The 12,524-nt window shown below is 46.2% G+C and overlaps 1 protein-coding gene across 1 annotated transcript in view; it reads left to right on the forward strand.

Annotated features, from left to right (window-relative positions):
- Positions 1 to 11,261, forward strand: part of DYNAP (dynactin associated protein) — a 30,393-nt gene extending 19,132 nt beyond the window's left edge. The window contains exons 6-9 of the mRNA XM_088453008.1: positions 3,508 to 3,617; positions 6,820 to 6,933; positions 8,910 to 9,056; positions 10,944 to 11,261. Coding sequence (XP_088309134.1) covers positions 3,508 to 3,617; positions 6,820 to 6,933; positions 8,910 to 9,056; positions 10,944 to 11,078 — 506 coding nt within the window. The 3' untranslated portion in view covers positions 11,079 to 11,261. The remainder of the gene's footprint in view (positions 1 to 3,507; positions 3,618 to 6,819; positions 6,934 to 8,909; positions 9,057 to 10,943) is intronic.
- The last annotated feature ends 1,263 nt before the right edge of the window (positions 11,262 to 12,524 follow it).

The following is a 12,524-nucleotide window of genomic DNA, read 5'->3' on the forward strand; positions in this document are numbered from 1 at the left end:
GTAGGCACATCAATCATCTGCAAACTTGCTGAACCTGACGTTATCGTCGGGTTGTCCAGCATGTTTGCCCATTGATAGATGTCTAAAATGACCAGCGGGAGCGCACATCGCTGGTCATTTCAGACATTTTTGCAAACGATTGAACGATAACGATATTGTTATCGTTCAATTGCTCTGTTTAATCTTCTAGTGGATGGGCACCTAAACTAGCTACTCTCCCCTAATCCAACCAAACATGGCCTCTGAAGCAATGGATTTGCGATTGCGAACGCAGCAGTGTTACCAGACACGCCTATAACACACCCATAAAATGTCCACTTTGTGTGACCACTTTAGGTCACCTCCCACCAGTCTCTACCCTGAAATGCCCAGGGATCACAAACCCCCTCCTCAAGTGTTAGCGATGCCATACACAATTGCGAACGGCACAAGACTCTTGGGTTCGAGGATGCGCTGTAGCGGTTTCACTGACTTTTCGCTCTTGCGCAGCTGCAAAAAATCGCTTTGCTGTGGGAGCATCAAAACTGCGTCCATCTCTGATTCGGGTCCTGTATTTATAAGTTCTCCTTTTATGGAATATATAGTCTATAAGTTGAGGCAATTGGTCATTGCATTCCGCTGTGGGTTGTTGCTGGGAGTTTTGTGTCCAGATGTGGAATGAGGTGAATGTTTTGCCAAAAAAGTTTCGAAACTTTCTATTGAACAGGTAAATGGCTCACAAATCACATCTGCTGTGTCTGCGATTAAGTCGGGATTATGACACAAACTTCCTCGACCTGTTTTATTACATGACCACCTAAGTGTCCTGACAGGGGTTAGGGGACTGTAATGCAATATTTTCTTTACTGAGTCTGTGATGTTCTTCCCGGAAAATGTGACTGTGGCTCCTTTGTATGAAAATAAGCAGATGCCGGCTGGAATAAGATTGCCTTACCTTTCTGCTGAATAATATATACTGACACACTCCTATGTATAGTGTTACCCTGAGTCAGATCACCTAGAATTGTGCAAGCCACCATCAGGGCAAGCATGAGAGATTTTCATAGGGGGATATCTGTCTGTCTATCTATCTATCTATCTATCTATCTATCTATCTATCTATCTATCTATCTATCTATCTATCTATCTATCTGTCCAGGGGGATTCTGGGAAACTGCACTTACCCCTCCCCCACCCCTGTTGTAATTGCCTAATTTTTTGCCCTCCTAGCGGGAGGTCCTAGTGACACGATGACGTGGTTGGCGTCATCGTGCCCCAAACTGTTCTGCACAATGATGTAGTAGTGTGGAGTAGAGTTGTGTTGCCATGGCGATATCAGTCCAGTCATCCTGCACCCCAATAACTTCCTGATGCAAATCGCCTCATCATGACCAGGACCACTCCAAAAGAAAGAGAAATGGGATCCGAGAGGGTGGCTTATTCTCCGAACTCCATGAAATTCATGAAAGAGTAACCAAATATGACCTCTGCGTCTGCCAATGATTTCCGCATTAAGCTGCACGGTTGTGGAAAAAGTGATAGTGTTTTATAAATATGTATATCTGAGAAGTGGTGATGTTAAGCTCGGTAACTAAACACCTGTAAGTGAAATAAGGAAATATTCAGTCCTCTATTTTCACGAATGACCTCATAGGCAAGAGCATGGGGTGGCATTGGCCGTGTTGTACAGATATGCTCTCATACACTAATCACATTTGCGCCATATGCGAGACACATGGCGTGACTTAGATGCTCAGACAATTTTTCCTAAATTTTGCATCTTATTTGCATCTTAGCTACAAAGTCACTTATATAATGTACTAGGCACTAGGATTGGTGCTTCTGTCACAAAGGAATTGGCACAAAGTCGCAGATTAAGCACAACGCACAACGCATGGCGCAGCTCACTCGTATCGGACTTCTGTCTTTTTTAGCCAGGTTAGCGTCTGAGACGTATGATGTAGCTGCACGCAATGCCTGCGCCAGTGTCCAGGGTGACCGTGCATTGTCATTTTGACGCATTAGAGAAGCAACTAAGGGCATTGTGTATGCAATAGCGATTACGCACACAGGGCCTGATTCAGACCCGCTCGCAAGCAAATAGCGCTCGCTAGCAGGTCGATGGTGGCCCAGTGCGCACGCATGGTGTGCGCACTGCGAGTGCGCGAGCCCCGGAGCGAGCGCAAAAAGCACTCGCTCCGTGGCTCACTACAAAAGGGGCGGCGGTCAATGTTGATCGACAGCTCGCCCCGTTTTGTAGGCGTGGCGGGGGGGTGGCTTCACAGAGGCGTTCTCATGCGAACGCCTGCCGTTTGTGGGCGGCCCCACTGACATCACCAGTGATGTCAGTGGGAGAGCTTCCAGCTCTATTAGAGCCAGAAGCTCTCTGCGGCTTGCGGCCACGAGACCCTACCACAAGGGTCTCATCGCAAGCCCGATGGTCGCGATGGTCTTGACCATCGCGACCATCATCCTGGCCGCTCACAATAGCTGTGGTGGTTACCCACAGCTATGCGAGCAGCCAGGAGGCCGCTCCAAAAAAAAAAAAAACGCCCTGATTCAGAGCGAGCACTCTTTCAAAGCGTCCGGCTCTGAATCAGGGCCACAGTTCAACTGCACTAATATGCTAATTCATTGCAATCTCAATCCCATAGCAGCACTACATAAGGATACACACTTTACTCAGCACACATACGTACTGTTTAGCAAGACTGCGAAACCATCGGTATAATCGAGTACCATCGCAGCCTCACGCACACTTGCACAAGATCTGACCTTACTCAGAAACTGCTAACTTCCATGCACGCTATGAGACCTCAGGCTGTATATAGCATCACAGTAGATAATTTATGCACACCCCTGCAACGGAGTGCAAATGCACTGGCGCACCTGCGTTTCCCCGACCACTCCCCCGTAACCACCTACAAACGGCACTTCCTGTCAATCACTCTGAGATGGGTCTGCATAGCCTCAGCGATCGCAGTCCCAATCGCAGCAGCCGGTTCGCACACTGTGAAATAATCGACCAATTACGTGTGTATTCGCAGTTGCGTACGATAGTGAATCAGACCCATAATTTCATACATAAGTGGCAAGACCCATGGCGAGGCTTAGTCGTAAAGTCCATGGCACATCAAATGGGTCTATTTGGTGCACTTTGATGTTAGGGGTATGTGGATACATCTATAGTTTAACTTCCATATTTATTGTTTGGGTCAGATAAATCTGCTAGCATACAAATCCATTATTAAATACTGGCAGATTGCTTTAATCTCTGTTACACGGATGAGTCACATAGAGCAACAAAGCCATGGGGGTGACTGGTGCTCACACAAATGCAGAGAATAATGGGTGTAATGGGGGTAAATTTTGCCTGTGAATAGTTCAACACGTTTTATCTCTTGGTGAATATTAGCAGTATAGGAGACTGTGATAATATATTATGTAGCGCTTTTTGTAAACATACAACTCTTCTAAAATAATTAAAATGTAAAAACTGTGTTAATAAGATGCCTGGATGTATTTTAGGGTCAAAACAATATATCTTCCCCGGAGGAATCATACAATGGGCTCGCTACAGGAAGAACAGCGCCAGTCTGAGTGCCAATGAGAGGACCTATAGTGAATCTATAAATTCAGTAAGTGCCTTCACTGTGTGTCATTTATTGCTCCAAGTATCGTTCACTTTCCCTTTGCATAAAAGCAAAGTGATATCATAAATTGCCTCTCAGCCTTTGATGGAGCAATGCTATTCTTTGGGCCAAAAAGCATATTCCAAATAACTGGTACTGACAGATGGAATGCAGGATTCTGGCTTGAATCACCTATAGGAATCAGAGCAATGCATTGTCAGTAAACTACCAGTGAAATCAGCTTTATAATGAGCAATGTGTGGCACTGTAGTTAGTATAATGAGTAATGTGTGGCACTGTAGCTAGTATGATGAGCAATGTGTGGCACTGTAGCTAGTATAATGAGCAATGTGTGGCACTGTAGCTAGTATAATGAGCAATGTGTGGCACTGTAGTTAGTATAATGAGCAATGTGTGGCACTGTAGCTAGTATAATGAGCAATGTGTGGCACTGTAGTTAGTATAATGAGCAATGTGTGGCACTGTAGTTAGTATAATGAGCAATGTGTGGCACTGTAGTTAGTATAATGAGCAATGTGTGGCACTGTAGTTGGTATAATGAGCAATGTGTGGCACTGTAGTTGGTATAATGAGCGATGCGTGGCACTGTAGTTAGTATAATGAGCAATGTGTGGCACTGTAGCTGGTATAATGAGCAATGTGTGGCACTGTAGTTGGTATAATGAGTGATGTGTGACACTGTAGTTAGTATAATGAGCAATGTGTGGCACTGTAGTTAGTATAATGAGTGATGTGTGGCACTGTAGTTAGTATAATGAGCAATGTGTGGCACTGTAGTTAGTATAATGAGCAATGTGTGGCACTGTAGTTAGTATAATGAGCAATGTGTGGCACTGTAGCTAGTATAATGAGCAATGTGTGGCACTGTAGTTAGTATAATGAGCAATGTGTGGCACTGTAGTTAGTATAATGAGCAATGTGTGGCACTGTAGCTGGTATAATTAGCAATGTGTGGCACTGTAGCTGGTATAATGAGCAATGTGTGGCACTGTAGTTAGTATAATGAGCGATGTGTGGCACTGTAGTTAGTATAATGAGTGATGTGTGGCACTGTAGTTGGTATAATGAGTGATGTGTGGCACTGTAGCTGGTACAATGAGCAATGTGTGGCACTGTAGTTAGTATAATGAGCAATGTGTGGCACTGTAGTTAGTATAATAAGCAATGTGTGGCACTGTAGTTAGTATAATGAGTGATGTGTGGCACTGTAGTTAGTATAATGAGCAATGTGTGGCACTGTAGTTAGTATAATGAGCAATGTGTGGCACTGTAGTTGGTGTAATGAGCAAAGTGTGGCACTGTAGTTGGTATAATGAGAAATGTGTGGCACTGTAGTTAGTATAATGAGCAATGTGTGGCACTGTAGTTAGTATAATGAGCAATGTGTGGCACTATAGGTGGTATAACGAGCAATGTGTGGCACTGTAGTTGGTATAATGAGAAATGTGTGGCACTGTAGTTAGTATAATGAGCAATGTGTGGCACTGTAGTTAGTATAATGAGCAATGTGTGGCACTATAGGTGGTATAACGAGCAATGTGTGGCACTGTAGTTGGTATAATGAGAAATGTGTGGCACTGTAGTTAGTATAATGAGCAATGTGTGGCACTGTAGCTGGTATAATGAGCAACGTGTGGCACTATAGCAGGTATAATGAGCAATGTGTGGTACTGTAGTTAGTATAATGAGCAATGTGTGGCACTGTAATTGGTATAATGAGCAATGTGTGGCACTGTAGCTGGTATAATGAGCAACGTGTGCCACTATAGCAGGTATAATGAGCAATGTGTGGCACTGTAGTTAGTATAATGAGCAATGTATGGCACTGTAATTGGTATAATGAGCAATGTGTGGCACTGTAGCTGGTATAATGAGCAATGGGTGGCACTGTAGCTGGTATGATGAGCAATGTGTGGCATTGTAGTTAGTATAATGAGCAAGGTGTGCCACTGTAGCTAGTATAATGAGCAAGGTGTGCCACTGTAGCTAGTATAATGAGCAATGTGTGGCACTGTAGTTAGTATAATGAGCAATGTGTGGCACTGTAGCTGGTATAATGAGTAATGTGTGGTACTGTAGCTGTTATAATGAGCAATGTGTGGCACTGTAGCTGGTATAATGAGCAATGTGTGGCACTGTAGCTAGTATAATGAGCAATGTGTGGCACTGTAGCTAGTATAATGAGTGATGTGTGGCACTGTAGTTAGTATAATGAGCAATGTGTGGCATTGTAGTTAGTATAATGAGCGATGTGTGGCACTGTAGTTAATATAATGAGTGATGTGTGGCACTGTAGTTAGTATAATGAGTGATGTGTGGCACTGTAGTTAGTATAATGAGTGATGTGTGGCACTGTAGTTAGTATAATAAGCAATGTGTGGCACTGTAGTTAGTATAATGAGCAATGTGTGGCACTGTAGTTAGTATAATGAGCAATGTGTGGCACTGTAATTGGTATAATGAGGAGCAATGTGTGGCATTGTAGTTAGTATAATGAGCAAGGTGTGCCACTGTAGCTAGTATAATGAGCAATGTGTGGCACGGTAGTTAGTATAATGAGCAATGTGTGGCACTGTAGTTAGTATAATAAGTAATGTGTGGCACTGTAGCTGGTATAATGAGCAATGTGTGGCACTGTAGCTGGCATAATGAGCAATGTGTGGCACTGTAGCTGGTATAATGAGCAATGTGTGGCACTGTAGCTGGTATAATGAGCAATGTGTGGCACTGTAGCTGGTATAATGAGTGATGTGTGGCACTGTAGTTGGTATAATGAGCAATGTGTGGCACTGTAGCTGGTACAATGAGCAATGTGTGGCACTGTAGCTGTTATAATGAGCAATGTGTGGCACTGTAGTTAGTATAATGAGCAATGTGTGGCACTGTAGCTAGTATAATGAGCAATGTGTGGCACTGTAGCTGGTATAATGAGCAATGTGTGGCACTGTAGCTGGTATAATGAGCAATGTGTGGCACTGTAGCTAGTATAATGAGTGATGTGTGGCACTGTAGTTGGTATAATGAGCAATGTGTGGCACTGTAGCTGGTATAATGAGCAATGTGTGGCACTGTAGCTGTTATAATGAGCAATGTGTGGCACTGTAGTTAGTATAATGAGCAATGTGTGGCACTGTAGTTGGAGATTTGTGGTTTGTTGAATATGACAGTTGTCGGGTTTTTCTCTCAGCACAGTGACACCCTCACTTTGGGGACCCTAAGAATAAAAAGTAACGGCCTAAGGCAGCCACATTTCCACTTCAATGCCCACGAAATGGGATATGTCATCAGCGGCTGTGGTCAGGTAAGTCTCTATATCCACTCTATGGCATTTTCAATGAGTTTGCCGTTACTTTATACCTATCTTCTGCTATAAGACGTACCAATTATAAACACATTTTACATGTGCTGCAATTTAGTACATCTCTAGGAGGTGCTGTATTCTGTGCTCAGGGCCTGATTCAGACCCGCTCGCAAGCGCTTGAGCGCTCGTGAGCAAGTCGATGGTGTGCTCTGCGCATGCGCAGCGGCCACACTGCACGTGCGCAAGCCCCGGAGCGGGAGAGAAAATCTCTCGCTCCGTGGCTCACTACAAAAGGGGCGGCTGTCGATGTTGATCGACAGCTCGTCCCATTTTGTAGGCGTGGCCGGGGGGTGGCTTCACAAACAGAGGCGTTCGCCAAGCGAACGCCTGCCGTTTGTGGGCGGCCCCACTGACATCACCAGTGATGTCAGTGAGAGAGCTTCCGGCTCTATTAGAGCTAGAAGCTCTCTGGGACTTGCGGCCACGAGACCCTACCACAAGGGTCTCGTCGCAAGCCCGGTGGTCGCAATGGTCTTGACCATTGCGACCATCATCCTGGCCGCTCGCTATAACTGTGGGTGGTCACCCACAGCTGTGCGAGCGGCCAGGAGTCCGCGCAAAAAACAAAAAAAAATGCCCAGATTCAGAGCGAGCGCTCTTTGAGAGCGTCCGTCTCTGAATCAGGGCCTCTGTCATAAAATTGGATGATTAGCTTTAGATAATATGTGATTTAAATAATTATTAGGCGCTAAACATTTCCATGATCATAGAAAGACAATATACAACAAGAGATCAGTTATGTTAATGTTGTGATAAATTGCATATTATTTGAGATGCACTTCCTGCTGTAAATTACAAGGATATTACAAGTCATCAAAGTGTTCTGTAACCTGTATAAAAGCACAAGGATATAGTAGGCAAAGTGACAATAGGGAGTGTGTTATATTCATTGCAATACACAAGTTTTCTTAATGAACACTGAAGTGATGACATCTGATCCACCGATTATAAGTGATTACATCAGAACTCACTAAAGATCTCCTACTGCAGTGCTGTAACAGGGCTCTATGCCACCCTGTTCTGGCCCATCCCCCTATACCCGTGACGTTATGATGTCACGCCTAGGAGGTGGAGCCGCTCTGGGCAGTTCCACAGCCTGCAGGGTGTCTGTCTGTAGCGTCCCTTGGTTGCTGTGGGCAGCTTTGCAGTAGCGCTAGTGTCTGCAGGGTGCCGTTCCAGGTACCCTGCAAGCCACATGCAGGTGCCGTAGTAACGGCCCTGTCTTACTGTACTGTAGATTACGCTTAGCTTTCTTAGCCATAGGCGTCTTTACAATGGCTGCAAGGTGTGCGGTGCACATGGGCCCCTGGGTCCAGGGGGGCCCCCACCGCACACCCTGCACCCACAGGTAATCATACTTACCTCTCCGCCGATTCCCGAAGTGCTGCTCCGCAGCGCCGGAGACCCGCGCATGCGCTGTAGATTCTGGCATGAAGCCAGAATCTACAGCACTCAGTGCCGCGCTGAGCTGCCGACAGAGAGGAGGGCGCCCAAATAGAGGCTGCACACGGGCCCCATCCTCTCTTAAAATGCCCCTGTCCCTAGCTTCTGCGCTGGTGCAATTGCCGAGTAGACTCTGGACCCCACCGTGGATACCTGGTGATTTCTCTACTGCGTAAAATCTTTGAGAAAATGGCGATTGTGCCAATTCCCTTTTGACTTCTGTTGTGCCAGACTCTGGATAGGCACGTACAATGTATGGGTGCAGGGTGTGCGGTATGACTGCCCCCTGGAATCAGGGACCTGTGTGGACCACACACCTTGCACCCATTGTAGACACTCCACGATGTAATCCCTGTGTCCATTACACCTGTAGTTACACTCTTGGATATGTTCCCACAAAGGCAGCATTTTATAGACTCTGGGCACTATTGCTCATTTGTGGCACTGGACTAAATAACACATTTATTTCTCAGATTGGAATAGTTGGAGAAAAGAGTATTACGGAGTTTTCAGTTGGCGTCGGCGATGTATTTTTCTTCCCGATCGGAACACAGCATTTCAGCAAAAGCACATGCGACGAGGACTTACTCCTGATACTGGCCTTCAGCACTGGAAACCAGGTGTGATATAATAACGGTTTATCATTTTGTTGTCTGTGTTACATTTTATTTGCTCTCATTTTGCTCTGATCGCCTTTTCAAAGTTGAAAATAATTAAAATATAATAAAAAAAAGAATTAATAATGAATTTTAATAAAATAAAACAGCACTTTGCTATTTTCCCTAGGTGGTTTTACAACACCGTTTCTTTTCTTGCTACCAGGATCTCCTGGTAACTTATAATGGCCACCAGGAGCACCGAGAGATGAGAAGGGGAGCGGGTATTGATTTTTCTGGGCCCAGACTTGCTATCGGGCCCGAGTCCACTGCTCCCCCCTTCCCCTCTTAGCACTGTGTTGGGCTGCAGTTAGTACTAAGCGATTGCACTGATCACACCCACCCTTGGGTCTGACCCTAGCTGAGGGGCACAACAGCACCCCCTTGTGTGTGGAGTGCATGGCGTCGCTGCAGATATTAGTTTTTATTAGGTTTTATGTAAGGCTCTCTATAGCCCTGATTACCACCACACACTGGGCCTAATTCAGAGCCGGACGCTCTGACAAGCGTCCCATTGGAATGCCTCCGTCTGGGCAGCCACGCCCCCGGCACGCCCACCAAAGGGGGCGTGCTGTCACTCACCATCGACAGCACGCCCCCTTTGGTGCGAGACCCATAACGATGGCTTCCCCGTCGTTATTCGGGTCTCGCTCATGCGCATTTGGGCAACATCGACCCGCTTGCGAGCACTCAGCACTCGCGAGCGGGTCTGAATCAGGCCCACTGGCAGCACAATATGGTCTAACACTTCTAAAATCAAATTGTACAAATCTGGTCGCTCATTGCCAAAGGAGAACCTACTGGCATAGGCTAGATAGTATGGTCAAAGAATGACTTACCACACACAGGGCCTAAAATTGTTGGCAACTTAGACAAAAACTGGAAATATCTGAACAATATTGGCGGTCATTTTTCTTGTCTTTGACAGTGAAATTTTCCAATGTCAGTTTTTGTACAGTGCTGAAATCTTAATGAGAATCTTAATTTTACTGCTGCTATCGCAAGCGCCATCCGCGTTTGTGTGTACTCTGCTCAGGGGTTCAGATGGAAACACCCCAAGTATCGATTATAGTACCATACTTGCTTACTTTGCTGGCCCCTCCTGCGGGAGGGGGCGGCCAGGTCGGCAGAGAGGGTGCGTGATGGTCCAGAGAGTGGTTCAGGGGGCGTGGCCACGATGATGCAGCACTCGGCTCTTGACATTGTAAGGGAGCCGGCACTGCCACAAGGCACCTTCTGCACCCCCCTGGGTAACAAGAACGGGACCACCGGGGTTCGAGCTGCAAGGCCACGCCCCCGTCCCACGAGGTCACGCCCCTTTTCGGCGGCGCGAGGCTCCATGGTGTGCACAGCGTCCCTCCCTGCGCCAGGTGACACCGCGGGGAGTGACGCCACTGGTTGTGAGTTTTGATTTTACAGTGCGGGAAAGAGGCTATTTAATTGAATAGCTTTTCCCCGAGCCGCAGATATTTTGGATGGCAATTAGTCGCGGGGAGAACCCCGTGGCTAATTTAATCTGCCCCTATAAGGGGTATATTTATTAAACTGAGAGTTTTTAGAAGTGGAGATGTTGCCCATAGCAACCAAACAAATTCTAGCTTTTATCTTCTGGAGGGTGCTTGATAAATAAGTAGAATCTGATTGGTTGCAACATCTCCACTTCCAAAAACCCGCACTTTAGTAAATATACCCCTACATTTCTGTCTCCCAACCCTTTCAATGTTCTTATTTCTATACAAATTGTTCTCTTACTACTTTGTTGCTGATGCCGTCATGATCACTGGATAAAGTATAAATATTGACTGATAAAATCATGGTGCTTTTTTCCTAAATGTCTCCATTTACTTCTAGCTGGAAACACTTGATATGGACGACTATTTCCATGCTACGTCCGACCACATCCTGGCACAGCTTTTCCAAAAGAAGAAACAAGAATTTAAGAAGATTCCGATATTTCCGAATGACCAAGCTGTTAACATGCCATAATCGCTACCGCCAATTACCTGGACACACTGGGCAAAATTTACTAAGCGGTAGTTTGACGGCGGTTTCTATACTATTCTAAACCCCGGGGGTTTGGTGGCGGTTTCTATTCTATTCAAAACCCCGGGGGTTTGGTGGCGGTTTTGCAGTGGGTTCTAAATGACAGCCATGTTCAATTATATTCTAAAATACACAACATAAACAATGTTGCACTGTGCTGGGATACAGTACAGAACCATAGAAAATGTGATACACAACAAGGCAATGATTGTCACTCAGAGGCCTCATGAGTGAGATGTTAATGTTGTATATATAAAATGAAAATACTCCCTGCACCTACTCCTGTATGAAACCGACGCGTCAATCAATGTATGGCTCTATCTCCTCGCACTCCACAATGACAGTATAAGGTGCGGGACTTTGAACGAGTTGATTGTGCTCTTTTTTTTTTACACGTTCCAGAAATGATAAAAAATTAAAAATGAGGGAACTGGAACAAGTGGGAACAGGCTGACAAGAAAAATCTAATAGGTTTTCCTTATCGTTACTCAGAAATACTGTGTCCCCTTTTATTTATACAATAGCTCTCATTTGACAAAGCAGGTTTTTTTCCCCAAATCATTGGTAGCACGACGGGCATAGTGGTCAGCATTGCTGCGTTTTATAGCTCTGCGGTCATGAGTTCAATTCCTGACCAAGGCTCTATCTGTGTGGAGCTTCACACCAACTGCTTCTCTCATCCACCCCCTGCACCTCACACCAACTGCTTCTCTCATCCACCCCCTGCACCTCAAACTACCTGCTTCTCTCACCCACCCCCTGCACCTCACACCAACTGCTTCTCTCACCCACCCCCTGTACCTCACACTACCTGCTTCTCTCACCCACCCCTTGTACCTCACACTACCTGCTTCTCTCACCCACCCCCTGTACCTCACACTACCTGCTTCTCTCACCCACCCCTTGTACCTCACACTACCTGCTTCTCTCACCCACCCCCTGTACCTCACACTACCTGCTTCTCTCACCCACCCCCTGCACCTCACACCAACTGCTTCTCTCACCCACCCCCTGTACCTCACACTACCTGCTTCTCTCACCCACCCCTTGTACCTCACACTACCTGCTTCTCTCACCCCCTGCACCTCACACTACCTGCTTCTCTCACCCACCCCTTGTACCTCACACTACCTGCTTCTCTCACCCCCTGCACCTCACACTACCTGCTTCTCTCATCCACCATCCAGCACCTCACACTACCTGCTTCTCTCACCCACCCCCTGTACCTCACACTACCTGCTTCTCTCACCCACCCCTGCACCTCACACTACCTGCTTCTCTCACCCACCCCCTGTACCTCACACTACCTGCTTCTCTCACCCACCCCCTGTACCTCACACTACCTGCTTCTATCAATCACCCCCTGTACCTCACACTACCTACTTCCCT

Source organism: Taudactylus pleione, unplaced genomic scaffold (genome assembly GCF_031769625.1).
Source record: "Taudactylus pleione unplaced genomic scaffold, aTauple2 ptg000562l, whole genome shotgun sequence".
In the NCBI taxonomy this organism is placed as follows: Eukaryota; Metazoa; Chordata; class Amphibia; order Anura; family Myobatrachidae; genus Taudactylus; species Taudactylus pleione.